This window comes from Panthera leo, chromosome C1, assembly GCF_018350215.1.
Source record: "Panthera leo isolate Ple1 chromosome C1, P.leo_Ple1_pat1.1, whole genome shotgun sequence".
NCBI lineage: Eukaryota > Metazoa > Chordata > Mammalia > Carnivora > Felidae > Panthera > Panthera leo.
This window is the reverse complement of record NC_056686.1, coordinates 176,304,064-176,327,107: the sequence shown is the minus strand read 5'-3', so window position 1 is coordinate 176,327,107 and position 23,044 is coordinate 176,304,064. Positions and strand designations below refer to the sequence as shown.

The window sequence follows — 23,044 nt, the reverse complement described above, 5'->3', positions numbered from 1 at the left end:
GTGAACCAAGTTGCCAGAGTCACAAAACTAAACAAATCGCAGAACCAAGACTCAACTTGAGGACTTCTGCTGTCAAATCCTACACCCTTCCCATAGTCAGCAGACCTCCTCCACCCTGACCATGAGGATTGGAGGCAAACAGAGAAATTGAAAGGGTACTCTTTTACACATACACACACACACACACACACACACACACCAATGACCATTCTACCTTAAAAATCTTGTTTCACAAAAATTTGCTGTGATATTCTACTTGCATTTGAAACATACTAGATTTCTAACAAAATCTTGTTGATAGAACTAAGAATAACTTAATAGTAATAACTTAGTAGTAACGAAAGAGTATTCATAATTAAGAGTAACTTGGTTAAGAGTAATCAAGTAATAATGAAACTAGTCTTCATCTACTTTGATGGATGCCAACATTATTATCTGATTCACTGAAAAGAGTATGGGATCTACCAGCCAGAGACCTGGGCTGAGTCCCCACCCCACCATTCAGAAGGGCAGACCTTGGGCAATCATAGCAAATCTGTTCCTTCTTAGTCATGCATGGTGGATCTGCCCATCCAACCAATGTGAATGCCACCAGGAATGGAGTACACATGCAGAAAAAGAAGTTTACCACTGCTTGACTCACTCTCACAGTCATCCCAATGTTAAGCCACACATCACTCCTACTCCAGTATCCTCTGACTCTTAGAATCTTTGGGAATCCCAGCCCTCTCTATCCTTCTCAGGCTCTCCTTGCTCTGTTAGGACATAGGTCTTAGTCACCTCAGGCTATCATAACAAAATACTACAGAATGGGTGGCTTAAACAAGAGAAATCTATTTTCTAACAGTTCTGGAACATGGAAATCTGAGAACAGGGTGCCAGCACTGTTGGATTCTGCTGAAAACCCTCTTCCTGACTTGCAGATGGCCACCTTCTCACTGTGTCCTGCCATGGTGGAGAGAAAGAGCCAGAGCAAGCTCTCTAGTGTCTCTTCTTATAAGGGTACTAATCCCATCATGAAGGCCCCACCCTGATGATTTCATATAACCTTAGTCACCTCCCAAAGGCCCCATCTCCAAATACCATCACACTCGGGGTTAGGGCTTCAACATATGGATTTCAGGGTGGACACAATTCAGTCCATAGCAACAGGCTTCTCTGTTCTTTTTTTTTTTTTTTTTAAATTTTTTTTTAAGGTTTATTTATTTTTGAGACAGAAAGAGACAGAGCATGAGCAGGGGAGGGTCAGAGAGAGAGGGAGACACAGAATCTGAAACAGACTCCGGGCTCCGAGCTGTCAGCATGGAGCCCGACGCAGGGCTCGAACTCACGGACCGTGAGATCATGACCTGAGCCGAAGTTGGACGCTCAACCGACTGAGCCACCCAGGCACCCCTGGGCTTCTCTGTTCTTAATACCCATGTTCTCTGACACAATTAGGAACCTACCCTGGGGCTCCATGAACCCTGGCTGCAGATTCTCAGGTGCTCCACCCCAGGCCCCCAGGGAGTCAACATGTCTTTTCCACCAATGGAGGTTATCCGGCTCTCATCAAGCCACTGTAAAATGAATATAACAAAACTTAACTGTTTTGTCAAGTGGCTATAACAATAAAAATATTTATGAAAACTGTATAAATTGTAAAGCCTACAATATTATTTCCATTTATTTTTATTGGTGATCTAGAAATCAGAAATGGAAATAATGATTTTCTAATGTAGTCTAATTAGGAAACTGAGAATAAAATGGTTCCCTCTAAAAGATACAAGAATCTGTGGAATAAAGTATATTCCAGTTATCAGTGGCATTCCTCAGTTAAGGCAATAAAAAATAATTTTACCTTCAGGCATGTGTATTAAAAAATAGTAATTGATTTGTTTGCTGGTCTTGATTTGCTTTCTTAGTTTAAATTGCACTTATCAAGTAAGCCCTAAGCACAAAAAATCACACCTAAGCCATTAGGCTATTTGGGGCATCATATTCCCTCCAGTACTATGTTTCTCCAGTCCCATGGAAATGCAGGGGCCACCATTCCTAAGGGTGAATAGTGGCTCACTCTAGGATGAAGGCCTTGAGTTATGAGTGAATAACATCAAGAGAACATTAGAGAAATAATCATCAAGACTTCAGGTTCTGACTTTAGGATATAATTTTCATCCCCATCTTAGAAGCACTGCGTTTGCCTCTTTTCAATAGTCCTGCTCTATGGTAGGCACTGCTTCCAGAAGTAACACTGATAGTAACACGTTCCTTATTTGGGGTAAATGGTTTCCCAAAATGGATCTACTAGCTGAAGGGAGGTAGAGAAGGAAGATGGTTACAGAAAACTGAAATCATGGGATGGAGCTAGTTGTCCTACTTACATGCCAGTCAGTGTTCCCCAAAAGACCTCTCTCCAGCCTCCTCCTCTCTTCCAAGATCTAGACTTACAAATACAACAGTGGGCATCTCCACTGTCTCAGAGGCTTCACACAAGGTCCATACTCCAGTATCCTCTCCCCGCCTCCCTGGGTTCCCTTCCTTGGTGGGTAGCACCACCACCTATGTGGTATCTAGCTCACAAAATAACTTCTCCCTTGCTCCAGCTACAGTAAATCCTGCCCAAAAGAACTTTCAGTTTTACTTGCTTTATTCTTTTCCCATTCCCAATGTCTTAGGTGCCTAAGTTAACATTTCCGTAGCACCCAACACTTTTGTTTGTTTTATGGTCTTCCACACTATGTGAGCCCCCATGATAGAGGTGCTGTGTCTATCTTGTTCAACATTGTATCCTAGAACAGGATCTGGTCTTTAATAAAGCCTTCTTTTAAAAAAACATTGAGTGAACATAATATTTGTGAATTAACTCTATATGATACACAGCCATCATGAGAAACATTAGTTTTTTCCACTTATATTCAGTGTGAGTTTTATATTACTCTGATCCTCACACTACTGAAAGGCAGCTAATCTGGAGAAATGTGAATTTCATCGGGGGTAAAAGGAATAATTTGAGAGAATGGGGCATTTTAGAGGAATGGAGGTCTTACCAGGAAGATAAAGGAAGGTACTTGAAACAGGTGAAAAAATTGTACTGACACTGGTCATCCACAACAGAAAAGAAGAAGACTGAGAGGTAAGACTGGGTTGCATAAAGGGGCAATACTTGCCACTCTAAGTCTGTGCCCATGAATCTATAAAGTAGCTGAGATCATGAGCTTTGGGATCTGAATGGCTTGGGTTTGAATCTTACCTCTGCTGTTAACTAACTGTGTCACCACGGGCAACTTTTTAACTACTCTGAACCTTTCCTCTTTGAAATAGACCTACCAATGCTTAACTCACAAGGCCACTAAAAGAGTTAAATGAGGGTGTGGCATAGAGTATTTAGCACATGCCTTCGTAAGCACTTTTCTATAATAAGCACTCAAATGGTAGCATACCAACTATTATTATTTTTGTAGTATCATCCTATAATTATATTTTTGTTAAAGTTGGAGATTTTTAAATGTTTAATGTTTATTTTTTGTTTATCCTCTAGATTGCATGGCTATTCTGAATTGTGAAGTTGCTAAAAAAAAAAAAAAAAGAAAGAAAGAAAGAAAAAAAAGAGAAGAAAAAGAAAACCCCACAAAAACTCAAAACCTTCACCTGGATTGGTGGAGGGCATTAAATCAACAAAGGTAGTGCATGGATTACCAGTTTATGACTCAAGAAGAAAACAACTTATAATTTCTCTGTAACTCAGAGACTGAAGTAAATTGGGACCCTTCTAAAGTAGAACAAGGTAAATAATGATGATAAATTTACCACTCATATAGATATTTTTAAAAAACACAAAAGCAGAAATCTGTTCATATCACCACTTGCTCAAACTCGCCAGTGGCTCCCACTTCTCTTAGATGTGTCACATGCTATCCTTTAATGTGGTCCTCAAGGCCTTGCAGGATCCCTGTCCACCTTGCTGACTTCCCGTTAGTCCTCACTCTCACATTAGGCCATTCACACTTGTGGTTTCCTCGGTGCCCCAAATCTTCACTGGGTGGCTTCTATTCAGGACTCTACTCAAATGTCACTTCTTCAGAGAAAGTCACTTCTCCTAGCCCACCCAAGCTAAAACAGTCTCCTCTACTCAGTCACTCTGTGAACCCTCATCCTGTGTTATTTTTGCCATATATTACTCATTATCCTCAGAAATAAAATAATCTGTTAACTGCTTATTGTCTACCCCAACCGTATGTTAGTTCCTTCCATGAGGAGCCTGTGTTTATCTTACTACACGCTTGATATAGCTCCAGGGTCTAGGAAAGTCTCTGTCATCTAGTATGTGCTTAATAAATACTTGTTGAAGGAGTCAATTAATAATAACAGTAACAATACGACCTACTGTTTATAGTTGAGCACTTAGCATTGCTATCCATTATGTCATTTAATCTTAATCACAATGCTATGAAGCTAAGTACAATTATTAACCCCATTTTATAAATGAGGAACCTAAAAGGCTTAACAAAGCTAAATTGCTGCTTAACCAAGGTCATACAGTAAGTGTGAGATCTGAACCTAGGTCATGCACACACACACACTCCCTATAGGTAGACTGGCAAAAAGAAGAACAAAAGGAAACAGGATAGCTACCAGACTACCCCACAATTCTACCAGGGCTTGAAAAGGTGACTGAAGTCAAGGCTAGACCAATTTGCTCCCTTCTCTTTCTCATTCTTCTAAATGGAATGAAATGTCTGGCCAACATTCCACAGTCACAGCCAAGGACTATGGCCAACACTTCATCCATGAGGATTCCTCACGGTACCCAGTGGTCAACTTCAAAACACTGCGGCATGGTTCAAAGATACAGTACCTAGACAAATGTAATAACATTTACTCTTTTTGAAAATGTCTGAGCTTCAATCTGTGGATTATCTTTTTCAGGAAAAGTTAACAAATTACTGTTTGTCTGCTTATAGATTACTATTCAGAGATGCTATTTTCAGCAGAGAAAAGGTGAAGAAAAGACGCTTACTACTTCAGCAATAAGAACGGAGCAGTATTCTTCCTTCCAGTTGGAAAGGCTTTGGAGAGGTATGCTTCGTAGTAAACTTCTAAGAAAATTTCTTTTCTTATCCACTCTTGAAAGTATCCTACACAATTATATAATTGCAGTCTGGTAAATATTTCCATGGAGAAGTAGAAATATAATTAGTCAGATTACTTAGATTTTTGACTGCACACAAAAAAAGGCAGTAAATGGGCACTGTATGACTCAAAATAATTAAACTGCTGGTACAAACACTCATACTTGGGCTTACTGCCTGTAATAAACTGTATGGTCTTTGGGATTTCACTTGTCTTTTTGGTACCTTAATTTCTTTTTGTATATAAAGAAATGTACTTGCTACCCAAAACATGGTTGTTGGGCAGTTTGATATTAATTCCCAATAAGATAGTATAAATTTGCATCTGATCTCATTTGAAAGACCTGAGGCCATGATACTTATATAAAATACACTTTTAGTCATTTATATATATGCTACTTAGGAGTAAACACATGGGCAATGTACATATCAGGGGCACAAATTCTCAATGTTTGACATATTGGTATATAATACGTGTCTATAAAATATATACAGTTACACTAACACACAATTCTATATAAGTATAATTATAATGATTCACTATAAGTAGACAAGCTTTCAGCTGTTTTCCAACAGAAAATCCAGAAAAAACCTGCAAGGTATATATCTAGCACCAAGAATGGAAAATTATGAGTATTTTTCCATATTTTCTTTAAAAATTAAATATTATGGATAAAGTGGAGGTTCCTCTTGTCCTCTTTGTTCCCCATCCCAGTCACCTCCTTTCTACATCCTGTCCAGGGCTAATAGGAATTTGAAATATATTTTTCCTCTCCAAATTTAAATGTCTTTTGATATAGATATACCCATAAAAATATGTGTAGCTTTTATTTTTTTTTTAATATTTTTAATGTTTATTCATTTTTGAAAGAGAGAGAGAGAGACAGCGTGCCAGTGGAGGAGGGGCAGAGACACACACACACCCACACACACACACAGAATCTGAAGCAGGCTGCAGGCTCTGAGCTGTTAGCATAGAGCCCGAATCTGGGTTGAACTCATGAATGGTGAGATCCTGACCTGAGCTTCATGAAGTCAGATGCTTAACCGACTGAGCCACCAAGGCGACCTTAAAATATGTGTAGCTTTTAAAATGCATTGTGAAGGGGCTCCTGGGTGGCTCAGTCTGTTAAGCGTCCAACTTCGGCTCAGGTCATGATCTCACGGTCTGTGAGTTCGAGCCCTGCGTTGGGCTCTGTGCTGACAGCTCAGAGCCTGGAGCCTGCTTTGGATTCTGTGTCTCCCTCTCTCTCTGCCCCTCCCCCACTCATGCTCTGTCTCAGAAATAAATAGACATAAAAAAAAATTAAAAAATAAATAAATAAAATGCATTGTGAAGATATGCATAAATGTACCAAACTATGTATCATTCTGAAACTTGCTTTTTCCCCATTCAATATATTTCTTAAAGATTTTATTTAATGTTTATTTATTTTTTAGAGACAGAGAGAAAAAGAGAGAGCTGGGGAGGGGCTGAGAGAGAGGGAGACACAGAATCTGAAGCAGGCTCCAGGCTCTGAGCTGTCAGCATAGAGCCCTATGTGGGGGTTCACAAACTGTGAAATCTTGAACTGAGCCGAAGTTGGACGCTTAACCAACTGAGCCACCCAGGCACAACCCCCCATTCAACATATTTTTGAGAGCTTTCCATGTTGGCATATTGATCTAGTCCATTCCTTTTACCTTTTGCATAGGCTTCTATCTTATGACTATACCATATTGAACATATTTATTCTCCAGTTGATAGATATTTAGACTCTCTTTTCCACTGTTAGAAAGCTGCATAAGCAAGTAAGTGTCCATGTACATGTCTTTCTGCATGTGTTTAAGTTTTTCCAGATAAGGCTATACCTTAAAATGCAATTTTCATTCCACAGAAAATGTCTCACTTGAGCACCCCAGGGGCTGCAGAACTGGTCCCACAGTGTGGTCTAGGTAATGAATTTGCAGGAGCGGTGTTTACTCTTGCTGGTGCACACCCTGACAGACATCACCTCAGCCTGTGAGATTGCAGGGGCAGGAGGCTGTCCACAACCACAAGTTACAGCTCATACAGAGTGAGTTCTGTTCTCTTTAACTCAGTGAGCACCTGGGTCAACCCAGCCACCAGAGGTAGAAGAGAAAATAAACCAAATATGACACCAATAAATAAAAGTCCTGGATTCACTTACACTACCTTACCATAATGGCCTTTGTTCTGAACTATGAATGGCTCAATTATCAGTAATGCTGTTATTAACAAGTCAGCCTGGTAGCTATAACATGGTAATGTATTTCTTTGCAGAGTTGCTCTTTTCAAGGGACTATAAAAAGCAAATTACTCCCTTTCAACTCTTGATCATAAGTTCTACTTTTGAGATTCTATAGCTCACAGCTTTTTAATAATGAGAATCTATACTTGCTTGTAACAGCTCTAAAAGGCTTTTCCTATAAAAATGGATATCAATGTCTTTGAAGGTAAAGTGGGAGAGAAATAGAAAAAATAGAAATCTATCACATATAAATAATGACAGTTACAATTATAATCACTCTGTATGTCAGCTATTACAGAAATGGTAGCTTATACTTACCAAACCCTAAAAAATGGCACCAGAGAGTATATAAACAGTCTATAGTCATAAAATGGGGAGGGGGAGGCGGAGAAAAACTCAGTTTGATCAAAATGTTTTTGAAAAGAGTGTTAGTTTTGAAAATTTTGAAAACCACAAACATTTGGGCTTTGCAGGCTTAATGACCTGTACACTTGTGATACTGTGCTAAGCCCCTGCGTTTTTGTCATAGTCAATGGCTCTTGTATAAGCAACATGATATAGCCGAGGATTGACCAAGTAATAATTTTAAAAAATCAACTGAACTCCTAATATATGCCAGCCACTGTGCTAAGCACTTGCCCTACTTTATCTCATTAGTCTTCATTAAAAGAAATAAAAACAACAATTAAGATGTAGGTACTAACAGTATCCCTATTTACAGATGACAAAACAGAGATGCAAAAACTTACATAACTTGTCCACAGCCACACAGTTCCAAAAGGCGAAGCCGGGCTCTGAAACCAGGCAATGGGACTCTAAGCCTGTGTCTGGAACCACTATGTGGCAGTGCCTTTCATGAATAAGGACAAGAAGAAACCATCCCCTCCCCTCGAGAGAACAGCATTTCCTTTCTCTACTTTTCTTTCTTTCTATTTCTGCTCCTTACATTCCTCTCCCTTTATTTTTCTCTCTTCCTTGTTTATGTTTTAAGTCCACTTATAAACACTCATAGAGGGTGCCTGGCTCAAGAGATGGGATTGGAGAAGAGCTCAGAAGGTCATTTCCTCCTAAAGCAAGATGGAAAAAGGTTACAGTGAATACCATACCGCACACTCCCCCAGCACAAAATATTCTTAAGCATGAGAATACACACTTTAAGCTATAGAGCATAGACCAACGTTTCAATAAGAATAAATCTTGGAGACCACCGTAATTGACTTTCCTCAGCCCATTTCTCTTCTTTGACCACAAAATTTCCTTGCTGATCTTATCTGTGTTCACAGTTTCAACTGTCCCAAATCGATATCCCCAATCCTAAGCTTGGAGATACAGCTTAAGCTTCAGGCTTGGAATAATCAACTCTCTGTTAGACATTCCCAAATAGATGTTCCAATTTCAAGCCCAATTATGATTCAGATTGCATTGCCCCGAATCTGCATCTCCTTCCTGAATTTCCTGTTGGATTTAGAGGAACCACTAAACTGGACACTGGATACCCAAACTGGAAACATGGGGAACTCTACTTTATTTCCCACATACAAACCATTCTGTTAATTTTACCTCCCAAATCCATCCCTTCCCTCAATTTCTGTTGGTGCTGCTGTAGTTCAGGTCTGTATCATTTCTCCCTGTTCAGCTCTCCCTTGGACTATTTTAAGAACCCTCTCAGTGGGTTCCCTGCTTCAAAGTTACCTACTGCTTTGCAAGTAAATAAAAATCTATGACTCTCCCCTGCTCTGAACCTTGCAGTGATTCCCTACTGCCTCCAGGATAAAGTTTGCATTCCTAATCCCAGCACCCACCTGGCCTCGAATCTCCCAGTCCTTTCAGTGGTAGGCCCTACATCCCATGAACCTGCAGTTCTCTAAGCCTAAATAGCCGTTCCGCTAAACTGAACAAATATGCAGGGTTTTGATCTTTAAATAAGAGAAATACTTGCTCCTGTAGAGAATGTATTACTTAACTACAAATTTACTGTGAAAATTAAGTCTCCTTTAAAAAATGAGAAGACAGGGGCACGTGGGTGGCTGCGTTTGCACCCCACGTCAGACACTGCACTGACATTCGGGAACCTGCTTCGAATTCTCAGTCTCCCTCTCTCTGCCCCTCCCTCGTGGCGTTGGTCGGTCGGCCTCTCTCTCTCTCTCCCAAAAACATATGAACATTGAAAAAAATGAGAAGAGAAAAAAGTTGCTTAAGGTCCACACTCTTTTTTGCATTTTCACCAAGAACTGCAAGGAAGTGTTGAGAAGCCCAGTCTGGTGAGGGAACTCAGGCAGCCTCTGGCAGGCCCATGGTGGAAGGCTGACGGGAATGGGCATGTTAGCAGGGGTCAGGGCCACCCATGGTGGTGGGCCACAGGGAGGTACAGCAGCTCTGAGAGATGCTGCCTGACAGGGCACAGGGGTCTTCAGAGCTGAGGAGAAAGACTGAGAGTCTGGGGGGCAGGGTAGAGACTGAAGAGGGCTGTGCGGAGAGCCACAGTAGCTGAGCACTGATCTGCCTCTGAGGAAAGTCCCCAAAGCTGGGAAAGATCCACCTGAAAGGACTGAAGAGAACAGTTGCCAAAACTCACAGAAGACACTGCAGGAGCTAAAAAGAAGGAAATGCCCTGGATTTTTTCCCTTCCTCCCTCCCTCCCTCTAGTCCTCCACTTGTGCCTCTCACCAGCTTGGTGGTTAGCAATCTTGGTCACACGATGAAATCAACCAAAACCAACCAGGAAACTTGAAGAAGTGTGAATGCCTGGGTTCACCCTAGGGAGCCGTAAGTAACAGGTCTGAGTGCAGCCTGAGCAGCAGGAGTCCTGAAAGCATTCCTCCTATGTCTGCTGGTTGAGAACTACTGGATGGGCTGAACCCACGCAGAAGCCAGGAGACCAGGTCCTGGGAGAAGCAGCCTGCAGAAATCAGCACCCTGCCACGGAGGGTGAGAATAGGATCTGACAGCCAGCAGATCTAGACTTAGCTAATATAATGGTAGAACAAGGGAGAGGAGAAGCAGCGAAACTTAAGTAAATAAACACGACCTTCTCTAAATCCTTCAATGGCAGGCTCGAATTCCGCCTCCTCTGTGAAGGCTTCCCCGAGCACCCCACCTCGACAGTAGTGTTTCCTCCTTCTTATAATGCTGATTGCTGTTCCTCCAATGACAAAACTTCACGTCCTATGTCCTGTGTCCTCAGTTGGTAGCCCAGCGTCTTGTTCTCTGTTCTTGGTCTTCTTGCACCAGGAACACCTGTGCTTTCTTCCTCTTGCTGTTTGCTTCTTTCCCAAGCTGACTGGCTAGCTCGTTGGGATACTTAGCTACTATTAATTAGTAATTAATGGCTAAGCATGGTTAATCTATAACCCCTTCCCAATGACATTTGAATGGCAAAACTGACCTTGAGTGCAAGAATTTTAGGGCAAAGTCAGAGTTGATTGAGTAGATTTTTGTATCCCTTAAAATTTAAACAAATTTAAATCAAATAACATACGTGATGGCCTAATACTGGATAGCAATGATTTACAAATTTACAAATGATTAATTGCAATGTATTTTGATCTCAGCTCTACTCACAGCTGTTAAAACATTCAGCAGCATAAATGTATCCTTAAGATACATTTATATTTCTAGTTAAAGAAGTCTAGTTATCACCTTTACATAAATTAGCCTAGAAATATACTTGCTGTAAATTCCAAAGTCATGTGATTTCACATCAAAAGAAATTTACCTCTTTTAGTGGAAATAGTCAGCATTATCCTATTTGCCTGAGAAAGCTACTTTCCAGAGAAGAACAAAATCCAAGATCAAAACCAAAAATCACTTCTGTGTGTGTGTGTGTGTGTGTGTGTGTGTGTGGTTAGACTGATAGTTTATCCCCTGAAAAACTGGACCCAAACTGTGTAACTATTAAAATGCTAAGTACTTCAAAAGTGGACATGTTATTTTATTATTTTTTACAATATTTTTCTTCTAATGTTTATTTATTTTTGAAAGAGAGAGAGACAGACAGAGTGAGAGTGGAGAAGGGACAGAAAGAGAGGGAAGCACAGAATCTGAAGCAGGCTCCAGGCTCTGAGCTGTCAGTACAGAACCTGAAGCAGGGCTTGAACTCACAAACTGTGAGATCATGACCTGAGCTGAAGTTGGGCACTTAACAGACTGAGCCACCCAGGTGCCCCTGGACATGCTATTTTAAAAAACTGTTTTCTGGTATGATATTTTTCTTCATTATGAATCTATATTAAAAAGTTGTGGAAAATCCACTTTGGGCTACATTAGGGTATTTATCATCTTTATGGTGGTTCAGACTCCTAAAAACAAACAATAAGACAGTCAGAGTATTGAAAAAAAAACTATATGTGCATACATAAGAGCCACAGGGAGATCCCTCCTTATGATCCTATAAGGAATACATAAAAGACTATCAATTCATAGAAACATAATCTCTTTGTCAACTATTGACTGTATGGCAGAATTCCAGTGAAATGTTTACAACTGTCATCATCACACTTTCAAGCCCCCAAATCTCAATCACCACCACCTGACTGGGCTCCCCAAATTCTCATCAAAAGAAACATATCTGTTTACTTGAACAGTGAGCATAATCTCGCTACAGCTATTAGGATCTTACAAAAGTAGTGAGGATAATACATTTAATGGACAGAATCAAAACCCAAAAGAGGTAAATGACCACAAATTAATGAATGGAATCCCAGGAGACTCTTGGGGGCAGCAATGTGACCACAAGAGCCTTTTTCTTCCATCACATCATTAAATAAGAAAAGGAAGATGTTTTCTGTACATAAAAGCCAGAAAATTAAGGTTAACTGAACTGTAGGTTTTTAAGTAATAAGTAACTAGTAATGCTCAGGAAAAAAAGGAAACACAACTAAAAATGCTCAGGAAATACAAGGGTAAGTTTCATGTAATTACCAAAATTAGTAGTAAATCTCCCAGGATTTTATCATGAAAATATACACCTTAGACAAAAGGCAGAGACAGAGAAGAAACTTCTTTTCTTAGCATGTGAGAAGAGCCTAACAGTTTTTTTGAAAATAGAATGCACACTCATACTCTGTACTGAGTCAATATTCAATTATTCAAATTAATATTCAATATTCAAATTAATTGATTAAACCATGACATCTAGGAACACCACTCACTCATAAGGCCTGAGTACCTCTCTGGGAATAAATGACTGTTATTTTTTTTTTTAACATTTCACCCACCCCCCCACCACCCCAGGGGGCCAGAGGGGAGGAAGGGAGGCCCGGGTGGCCTCGCCTCCTGCCCACACGTGCCCAGTCCAAATGACTGTGATTTTAAAGATGCTATTAGTTGAGGAGAGAAGTCACTCATACACTCCTGCTGAAGACAAGTATCCTATGCATCATGGTGAATCCACACAGCTCAGAGAATGTAAACACTACCTGGACAAAGTTAAAGGACCTTCCAAGGCTTTAATATTCTAAGACTCTTTTCACATTGGACCCACTGAATATGCCTTGGGGACCCTGTGGGTCTGGGAACCATCTATACAATGCTTGGCTTTGTTTAGTGACAACAAAGGGGTCAAAGATTTGAGAAACAAAAGCAGTAGGACACAGCCTCCCAAAGCAAAAGCAACCAAACAAGAAAAAAATATTCACAATTGTTTGGGGGAAAAGAATGATTCTAGGTTGAAACTTTAAATCAAATTACTTAAGTTATTAACTAATTAAAATCTTCAGTTAATAGAAGAGAAAGGAAAGGAAAAAAGGTCACTGTTTCTCAAATCTTGTCAGTGCCTATTTCTCCTTTTTAATTTCTCACAGAAATAGATTTAATGATTACCACACAGACACACGCAAACACGCGTGGTTGCTCTCTTTCAGTCATAGCAACTTCAAATTTTAGGGTCAGACATGCCATACTTTTCTACTTAAGGAGGCTTAAGTGTAGCTAGCTGTACATTTTAGACCAACAACAGAGAAGAAAGACTTATAAAGAGCAAGGTACTGTTCAATCAACTTCAGACAAACATTAATGGTGAGGAAAATTACACAAGAAACAGCAGGCATTTATAGATTTTCTTTTGGCTAAAAAGATCATACGGGAAATTTAGGTGAAAGAAAGATTTTTAAATGTCCCATGTCTTCAGGGCAGACAAAAATGCAGAGACTGATGTAATAATCAGGGAAAAAAATCATGTAAGAATCTTCTCTATGTAGTATCATGGATTAGGGATTATGATGGGTCATATCACAGCCTAATTAAATAATTTGGATATCTTCATAAAACACCATATATAACAAGGGCTGAGAATAACTGAAGGCTGAAAAAACCTAATCCACTTTATCCACTTAAACCCTCCTTCACAAATGCCTGGGACAAGTGGACCCTTCGAGGTCCACAGCATAATCTAGTTCACTACATTGGTGCTCCTATACCTGAAAACATTTATTCCAAGAGCCTCCTGGCATACAAAGAGGAAGCAGCATTTTTTGTTTGTTTTAGATAATCCAAGTAGGTTCATTACTTCCTTCATTTTGTTTGTATTTTGAGGAGGAAGAGCAACAGGAAATCTCATTCCCGTTCCAGCCTTACCCCAACACAAATTACAGTTTCTATGTGCTAAAAAGAGCTGTGAACTAAAAAGATGAGGTTCAGTTGCTAAGGGGCAGCAATAATAAGCATGTTCTTACCTGATATGGCCAATCAATTCAATAAGCTTGTGACTAAAAAAATAAGCTGTCAGCTCAGACACATGACTCAGGACTGAACAGACCCCAAAGAGAGTTGTAGTTCCATTCAAGTCTTCCAAATGCCAGTAGAGAAAGGTGAACACAAAGCCATATCCGAAACCCATAAACCATGCCACGAACAACACCGAGCCATACTGCACACTGCAAAGCAGTCTGATTAAGTCCCAAAAGTTGAAGGCTTGTGAGTGGCTCGTGGTGGTTGGTGTCTCCTCAGAGGACTCTGTAGAGCTGTTTCTCTCCACTTGAGGGATCTCCACCTCTTTTCCTTTATTTTCATTGTTTTTGAAATGGTTGTAGCGGAACCGGAACTGAGTGGCAACAATCAAAGCCATGGTCATGAGAACCCCAAAGACAATAAAAACGATCTGGTAGTTCCGATATTCAGGGGGTTTACACCCCTTTCCATCAATGATCACTTCTATGTGTGTGTAGTCAATCCCAATGCCCACAGACAACATCGCCAGGCCCCAGCCCAGGGAGCCCCACATACGCTGCAATCCATAGCGATCTCTGTGTTTTCCCAGATACTGAAGTGTTACAGTGTCCACAATGGTGACAGAAGAGGCACTGAAAAATTCTCCTATTATGACAACTACCAATATCACCAAGAATATAGCCTCAACTTCTTGTTGATCATAAACAAGAGTGACTTGATCAGAAGGTAAAGATTTGGTGGTAGTGACAATAGCGGTGGTCGTCTCTCTGGTTACATTTCCCAGGAAGGCAGGGGTTGCCGTGCTCGGATTCAAGGTCAAGTCCATAATATGGTCAGTAATTTCATCTGTCTGAGGTTGTGGGGTGGGTGCACTGGTCTTGTTTGGAGCTGTCGAAAAGATGACAGTTTCGGTGACGTTGGGCTCTGTTTCTAATATCACTGGCCAAGTGGAAGGGAGCAGGCTCCTTTTCTCACGCATTCTTGGTGATGTGGTAATGGAAGAATTGGTTGGCGGGATAGTTAACAGATGACTTGAGTTGGTGGGACGAGACGTTGGGGGAATCTTTGGTACACATCTCAAGGTAGCAGGTTTGACAAATCCAATGCCCAAGTTGAATAAAACCCAACACAAAAGAGAAAAGAGGAGGACAATTTTGCCTTTTCTAAAGCGATCTGCAACTACACCCCAAAATGGGGCACTGCAGAATTCAATGAAGTATCGGATACCTACTAGCAATCCACTCTGGCTTGGTGACATTCCCAGCTGTTTATAATACACAGGCAGAAGTGGGTAAAGAGAGCCATATGCAGAGTAAAAGAAAAAATAGAAGACCTTGGATATCAGAAGATCATTGTTTATTTTAACACAATGTTTCTCTATCCAGTCTACTTCCTCCTCAGGAAGAGCAGATGTTTCTGTGGAGGTGGGTGTTTCATTTGAAGGTGGTTCGGGTTCCCTGGAAATACCATTAAAGGGATCAGCAAGCACGTATTTTCTCTTCTGTTCCTCTTCATCATCGGTTAAGATGGCAACTTTATCATCTGCCGCCATGGCTTCTCACCACCATCAGAAAATTTTAAAGTTTTGTGACTTTCAAAATTTTTATTGTTGATCTGTAAAGTAAAATTTAAAAGATGGCTTAGTATGAAAATAACATTTAAGCACAGAGCTTCATCTTGCAAGAAACTGAGGAGTTTCAAACTACTAAAAATAATAATTATGAGAGAGAATTCTCCCATTTGTCACTTGCAGTCATACAATACTAAAAAAGAAAAATAGCTTTCAAAACATCAAATACTCTTTGTGGCCACTGACTGACAAATTACATGTTCTAATGGCAAGTTTATGGCTCCGGTTCAATCTCAAATCTTTTTCATCGATGTCTAGTGAAAATGTACAAATGACAGGGATTATGTCTAAACCAAATATAGAGAATTGAAAATAAATAGTCCTTATAGTTTATTGGTTTTACTTTTCAAACAAATCCAATGCACTATGAGGTACAGAATTTTTAGGAAATAAAGGTAGCTACAACCATTAAGTTTCTATAGAAAAGTAGAAATAAGCTTTTAACCACAACCACAAATGTAATGAGAATGAGGGAGCAAAATGCACATTTGCAATTGGAGTTGGTCACTACAGCCATGACAGATACCCTGGTAAGGAGACAGTCCTCACACTGTTTATACTGCATATGTTTCTCCAGCTGTGCTTTTATGGATTATAGTTTTAAAAAATGTCAGGAAAAAAATGGCAGATACCATTTATTGAGTGAGCACTTACTCTATGCCAGGCAACACATAAAGATCTTTAAATGTATTAATTCATACTGATCACAAAGTCCCTACTATCTTCTCCATGTTGCAGATGAGAAAAATGAGGCATGGTGAGCTTAAACAACTTGTGTAAGTGGTAGAGTGAGGATTTGAACCCTAATATTATGGCTTTAAGTGTGTGCTCTAATAACCACAATAAACTGCCAAATGTTACATTCTGGGCAATAAAATGTTGCCTTTTTATAAGACAGGGTGTTTCATACAAAAGATAAGTAATATATCAATAGTATAAATTTATAGGAACTGTGCCACATTCCACCAGAATTTCCCTTTCTTCCATTATCCAGAGAATTAAAGAGCCAAAAGGTCCTGCTTGCATCAAGATCTGTCATGCTGCAATGAATATATTCTGATGTAGGAGGCATATACATTAAATACGTATTACTTCCTTTCACCTTCTAAGCCAGAGAGAAATAACTTCATTTTGCTACCCCTTGGAATAGATCTTGCTTTCCCTTTTCCCAAAACGAAGACTAACTTTCTGAAAATCTTCCAGAATCATGCCTGTAAACATTTTAAAAATAGCTCCTAGGCAGACAATAGAAACACAACTTAATGAGACCCGTGTAGTAAGTCAACTTATCTTTTACCCCCAAAAGCCAGGTGTCAAAATAGCTGTTAAGTTTTGAAAATGTTTGTGTGTTTCTTATGTTTAGATTTAAGAAAATTTTTTATTTGAGGTAAAATTCACATAACATAAAATTAACCATTTTATGTAAATGATTCAGTGGAATTTAGTGCATTCACAATGTGGTGTCGCCCCCACTAGTTCCCAACTCATGTTTTTCCTGGAGTGAAAGGGACCTTTTTTCCCTGCAAAACTTGAAGGAAAAGCAAAATCCAATCTTTTGCTGTCCAGCTGAAAGACTTTCCTCAATGTTCTATATTTATTTTTTTTCATCATTAGTGCTTTCACCCATCCCAGTCGGTTCCAATTCCATCTCATCACCTGAAAATAACAATAATTCTCCTTTGGACTTATTTTCTAAATTATTTTCATTTCTGAGCTCAAACTTTAAAAGAAATATTTGTTCTTTTTCAAGTGTATAAAATTTCATGGCACTTCGGGGTGAAGATGGCAGGTTGTGTACATCTGGCCTCCAACCCTAAACCCCACTAAAATGACCACACACACACACACACACACACACACACACACACACACACACACACATATTTTTAAAGTCAAAATCCAATAGTCCAAGCTAGGAGAATTAAAGCGCCTGTAAATGGAAAAATAAAATAAGATTCTGGAAGCCAGAATACAGTTAGACAATTGGTAAATAACTTAGTAGACCTAAGAAAACAGAAACCTTGGCTGACAGTGGAATAATTTATTACTCAGAATCCTTCAAAAGCTCATAGGTTGGCCATATCAGGTTGAAGTGCAAGGAAGTGTGTGTGTGTGTGTGTGTGTGTGTATAGAGGCAGGGAGGGGAGGCTGCTGTCAATGGAGTTGACTGAAAATCTGAACACCAACTCAGGACACCCAATCCCCTTCTCCACTCCACGTGGCTCACCAAACAAGTAGAGGTTTTTTCCTCTGGAGAGGATAAAACAAGTTCTGTTGTCATACAGAAATAGCTGGAGTTGAGAGTAGGGGTACCATACTGAAAACAGGGCAGGAAGTGAACATATACATGCTGATTCCAAGCCTTAGACCTGTCCCAAATCTCCATCCCATTTCTCTCAGAAGGTTCCCAGAAGCTGGCAAGGCTTTCATCCTCCAGGCAGGAAACTGGAAGGTTCTTCTCTGGAGATGCTGATACTGAAGCCTCCCTAACTAAACATCCCACCAAATCCCTCTACATGGAAGCCCAGCATCATCAAGCCCTGTCACTAGATATGATCAGTCACCCAGAATTATAAGACATTTGAGGAAAGTATCTTACATGAAAGATAGAACCATGGGGACGCCTGGTGGCTTAGTTGGTTGGGCATCCGACTTTGGCTCAGGTTATGACCTCACAGTTTGTGAATTCAAGCCCCACATTGGGTTCTCTGGTGTCAATGGAGAGCCTGCTTGGGATTCTCTGTCCCCCTTTTTCTGCCCGTCTCCCACTCATGCTCTTTCTTAAAATAAACTTAAAAAAAAAAAAAAAAAAAAAAAGAACCGAAACAAACTGCAAAAAACAAAAACAAAAAAACACATGGGGAAAATAGGAGCTATGTGGGGAGGAAAATACTTCTAAATATGTTATCTTCAGCAATAGGAAAAGAAATGCAACTATGAAAAATAATACATATTTTTAAAGAAGGAAGAGGAGGGGAATGAAAGGAATGCCTGAATGAAAAAGTTATGGAAATGTTTTTGTGGAAAAAAGAGCATAAATGTCAAAGTAAGGGATGATATAAAAGAAAAATTTGAGGCAACTTCTTAGAGAAAAGAAAAAGAACAACAACAAACAGATCTTCCACTTCACTTCATATACAAAAATCAATTCCATATGGACTGTATATCTGAAAATAAAAGACAGGGGCGCCTGCCTGGCTCAGTTAGTAGAGCATGTGACTCTTGGTCTCAGAGTTGTGAGTTTGAGCCTCATGTTTGAGTAGAGTTTACTTTAAAAATTTTTTAAATAAAACATAAATAAAAGTAAAAGATAAAGTAACATAATTTTAGAATAAAACAGAAAAATATCTTGAAGATTTTAGGATAGAAAAAGACTTATTCATAAATGCAACAATACAACATATTCCCAAAATGGCTAAAATAAATAGGAAAGATAATACCAAGTGTTGGTGAGGAGGCAAAGCAACCGGAATGCTCACAGATTGCTGGTAGGAATGTAAATGGATACGCTACTTTGGTAACAGTTTGGGAATAGCTATAAAACCTGAATGTATACCTGATGACAAGTCCTAGATACGTATTGAGTAGTAATCTATTCACCAAATGACATCTACAAAAAATGTTCACGGCAGAACAATTTTAATGGCTCAAAACTGGGAACAACCTGTCTACAGCAGAATACACAAAGTATGTTATATTCACATAACGAAACACTGGATAGCAGTAAAAATGAACAAACTACAACTTCATGCAATGACCAGGATGCATGTCACAAACGTAATATGGACTGAGAAAAGAAAGAAGCAAAAGAGCACACACTGTATGATTCCATTTATACAGAGTTACAAAAGCAGGCAAACTAACTGATGGTATTAAAGTCAGGATACATTTTTGCTTCCAAAGAGATGAAGTAGACACACTTTTCCATACTGTTCCTGCTGAGTACAACTGGGACATTATATATAAACCAAATACAGAAGACTCTGAAAGACAGACAGAAGGCAGACCTGCTAGGGACCTTGGTACCCAAAGAACATGGGGATGAGTGGGGCTACAGAACTTGGAAATACCAATGAATGCAAACCAAAACCAACCAACCAACCAACCAAACAACAAAAACCAAAGTCCTCTCTGGTTTAAGGATGAGGGAAAATGCAGCCTAGAAAAAATAGAAAGCTTTAGGTAATAACTGCTCTACTCCAGCCAAATACCACAGAAGGAGATCAGGGTAATGTGGCCTTACTCCCACCTCCACCAACAAAGGCTGCACAGGAGCCCAGACTTCCACCCTCACCAGGCTACAAGAGGGCACCTCAACCCCTAAGCTGAGGTGGCATCAGAGAACACCAAGTAGGGCGCTGGGACTTTCATCACTGCTAGGTGGTGATGAGATCATATCCCCACAACAGCATCAGTGGAGAACACAGGGGGATCCTGGACTTCCACTCCCACCTGTTAGTAACAAGATACCCCTACCTTTCCCACCTGAGGTGGTGTCAGAAGAGGTCTAATAGAGACTCATGACTTTTGCCACCACCCAGCACTACGGTGTCAGTGGAAGCCACACGGGGAGCAGTAACGAGGCATTCCTATTCCTTCCAGCCAGGAAGGTATCGGTGGACACCTAATGGGGTGTCAGAACACCCATCTCTACATCACAGTAACAAGGAGCTCCTTCACCCTCAGGTGTCATGAGGGGCTGAGTGGGGAACCTGGACTTCTACTTCCATCTGGCAGTGCTGAGGCAACATCTCCAATTCCCTTGCTAGAGCATGTCAGAAAAATCCAGCTGGAACAGAAGGCTTAAATACAACCCACAGTTTCATAACATAATACCCAAAGTGTCCAAATTTCAATAAAAAATAATGCATACCAAGAACCCACGAGACTTCAAAAACTGCTTCAGCAAGTGATTACAAACACACTTAAAAAAATGAAAAGAAGAAAGCTGAGGCACAGAAATAGAAAGTCCCAGCAAAAAATGTAATATATAAAGAGAGACAAAATGGAAATTTTAGAACTGGAAAAGACAATAACCAAACTATAAAAAACTCAATGGATGGACTCTACAGCAGAATGGAGGAGAGAGGGAAAATGAGCGAACTGAAAGACAGAACATAGAAATTACATAATCTGAACAACAGAGAGAATAGACTGGAAAAAAAAATTAACAGAGCCTCAAGGACCTGTGGGATCATGAAGATTGAACATTCATGTCATCAAAGTCCTGGAAAGAGAAGAAAAGGGCACAGATGAACTACTCAAAGAAATAAAAGATGAAAATTTTCAAGCTGGCAAAAGACCTACAGATTCAAGATACTGAATGCGCTCCAAACAAGAGAAACCCACACCAAAACACATCATAGTCAAAATGGAAATCAAAGACAAAGAAAAAATCTTGAAAGCAATGACACAGGACTCACAACTTACCAATATTGGAAAACAAATGATAGCAGATTTCTCATTAGAAACTATATACACCAGAAGGAAGTGGCATGATATATTTTGTGAAAGAAAAGAATTATCAGGGTGCCTCGGTAGCTCAGTCGGTTAAACATCCGACTTCAGCTCAGGTCATGATCACACAGTTTGTGAGTTTGAGCCCCACGTCAGGCTCTGTGCTGACAACTCAGAGCCTGGAAGCTGCTTCAGATTCTGTCTCCCTCTTTCTCTGCCCCTCCCCCACTGGCACTTTGTCTCTCTCCCTCTCAAAAATCAACAAAACATTAAAAATATTTAAAAAAAAGAATTATCAACCCAGAATCTTATATTAAGACAGTGCAAACACCAGAAAACTACAGACCAATATTCCTTATAAACATAGACACAAAAATCCTTAGCAAAATATTAGAAAAGAAAATTTAGCAATATATAAAAAGAATTGTACACTTTGACCAAGTGAGATCTATTCCAAGGATACAACGCTAGTGCAATATTTGAAAATCAATCAATGTAAATCCACATTAAGCTGAAGAAAAAGAGTATCATAATGCTGTTAGTCAATGCAGAAAAAGATTTTGACGAAATTAAATACTCACTCATGAAAAGTCTCAGAAAAACAGGAAGATAGGGAAACTTCCTCAATTGGATAAAGATCATCTACAAAAACGTACAGGTAACATTACACTTAATGGTGAAAGACTTTTTTCTCTAAAGGAGCAAAGCAAGATCATCTGGTCTTACCACTCTTATGCAACATAGTGTTGCATATTTCTTTCTTTTTTGATCTGTCAAAAATCAAATGGCATTTCAATAAGGACAAAAAAGAAAACAAAAGGTATACAGATCAAAAAGAAAGAAAGAAACTGTCTCTATTTGCAGCTGACATGAGACCATGTAGAAAATATCAAGAAATCTACAAAATCTCCTAGAAAGAAGAAATATTTAAATATAAATTGATGCATAGGACTATATGTTAAAAACTACAAAATGCTGATGAAAGAAATAAAAATCTAAATAAATAGTGGGGGCCTGGGTGGCCCAGTCATTAAGCATCTGACTTCAGCTCAGGTCATGATCTCACAGTCCGTGAGTTCGAGTCCCACAATGGGTAAGCTCGAGCCCCACTTTGGGTGAGCATGAGCCCCACTTCATGTGAGCTCCGCTTCTCTCTCTCTGCTCCTCATTCACTTGCGCCCCCTATCATAAATAAATAGGTTAATTAATTAATTGGAGAGACAGACCACGTTCATGAATTGGAACATTCAACACAGCAAAGATTTCAATTCTCTTAAAATTTATAACAGGTTTAACACAAACCCTACCAAAATCTGAGCAAGGTTTTTTTGTTTTTGTTTTTGTTTTTGAAATAGACATGATTATTCTAAAATTTACATGAAAAGGGAACAAGAGGGGCGCCTGGGTGGCTCAGTCTGTTAAGCATCCGACTTCGGCTCAGGTCGTGATCTCGCAGTCCGTGAGTTCGAGCCCCGCGTCGGGCTCTGTGCTGACAGCTCAGAACCTGGAGCCTGCTTCTGATTCTGTGTCTCCCTCTCTCTCTCTGACCCTCCCCCCATTCATGCTCTGTCTCTCTCTGTCTCAAAAATAAATAAACGTTAAAAAAAATTTTTTTTTAATAAAAAAAAAAGAAAAGGGAACAAGAATAGCTAAAGCAATTTTGAAAAAGAAGATTTATTATGGCTACACAGTAATCAAGTCTATGTGGCATTGGCAGAAGAACAGACACACTGATCAATGGAACAGAACAGAGAGCCCAGGAATAAATCCACCCAAATATGCCCAACCGATATTTCACAAAGATGCAAAAACAATTTAATGAGAGAAATATAACTTTTTCAATAAATGGTGCTGGAGCAATTAGACATCAATAGGCAAAAAATGAACCTCAACCTAAGTTTCATGCCTTTTATGAATATTATTAACTC

At 39.6% G+C, this 23,044-nt stretch overlaps 2 protein-coding genes across 4 annotated transcripts in view; one reads left to right on the top strand and one right to left on the bottom strand.

The window, feature by feature from the left end:
* Nucleotides 1-23,044, bottom strand: part of MFSD6 (major facilitator superfamily domain containing 6) — a 78,528-nt gene that overhangs the window by 36,525 nt on the left and 18,959 nt on the right. Inside the window, exon 2 of the mRNA XM_042949469.1 lies at nucleotides 14,035-15,643. Coding sequence (XP_042805403.1) covers nucleotides 14,035-15,581 — 1,547 coding nt within the window. The 5' untranslated portion in view covers nucleotides 15,582-15,643. The remainder of the gene's footprint in view (nucleotides 1-14,034; nucleotides 15,644-23,044) is intronic.
* The window catches only part of NEMP2 (nuclear envelope integral membrane protein 2), a 98,761-nt gene that overhangs the window by 67,648 nt on the left and 8,069 nt on the right, over nucleotides 1-23,044 (top strand). The window contains exons 10-12 of one of the 3 annotated variants that reach the window (XR_006205611.1): nucleotides 3,521-3,766; nucleotides 4,944-5,058; nucleotides 6,989-7,168. The gene's annotated coding sequence lies outside the window, so the exon portion shown is untranslated. Of the gene's footprint in view, nucleotides 1-3,520; nucleotides 3,767-4,943; nucleotides 5,059-6,988; nucleotides 7,559-23,044 lie in introns of those variants that run through there. The other 2 variants (XR_006205610.1, XR_006205612.1) reach the window with 2 other exon arrangements.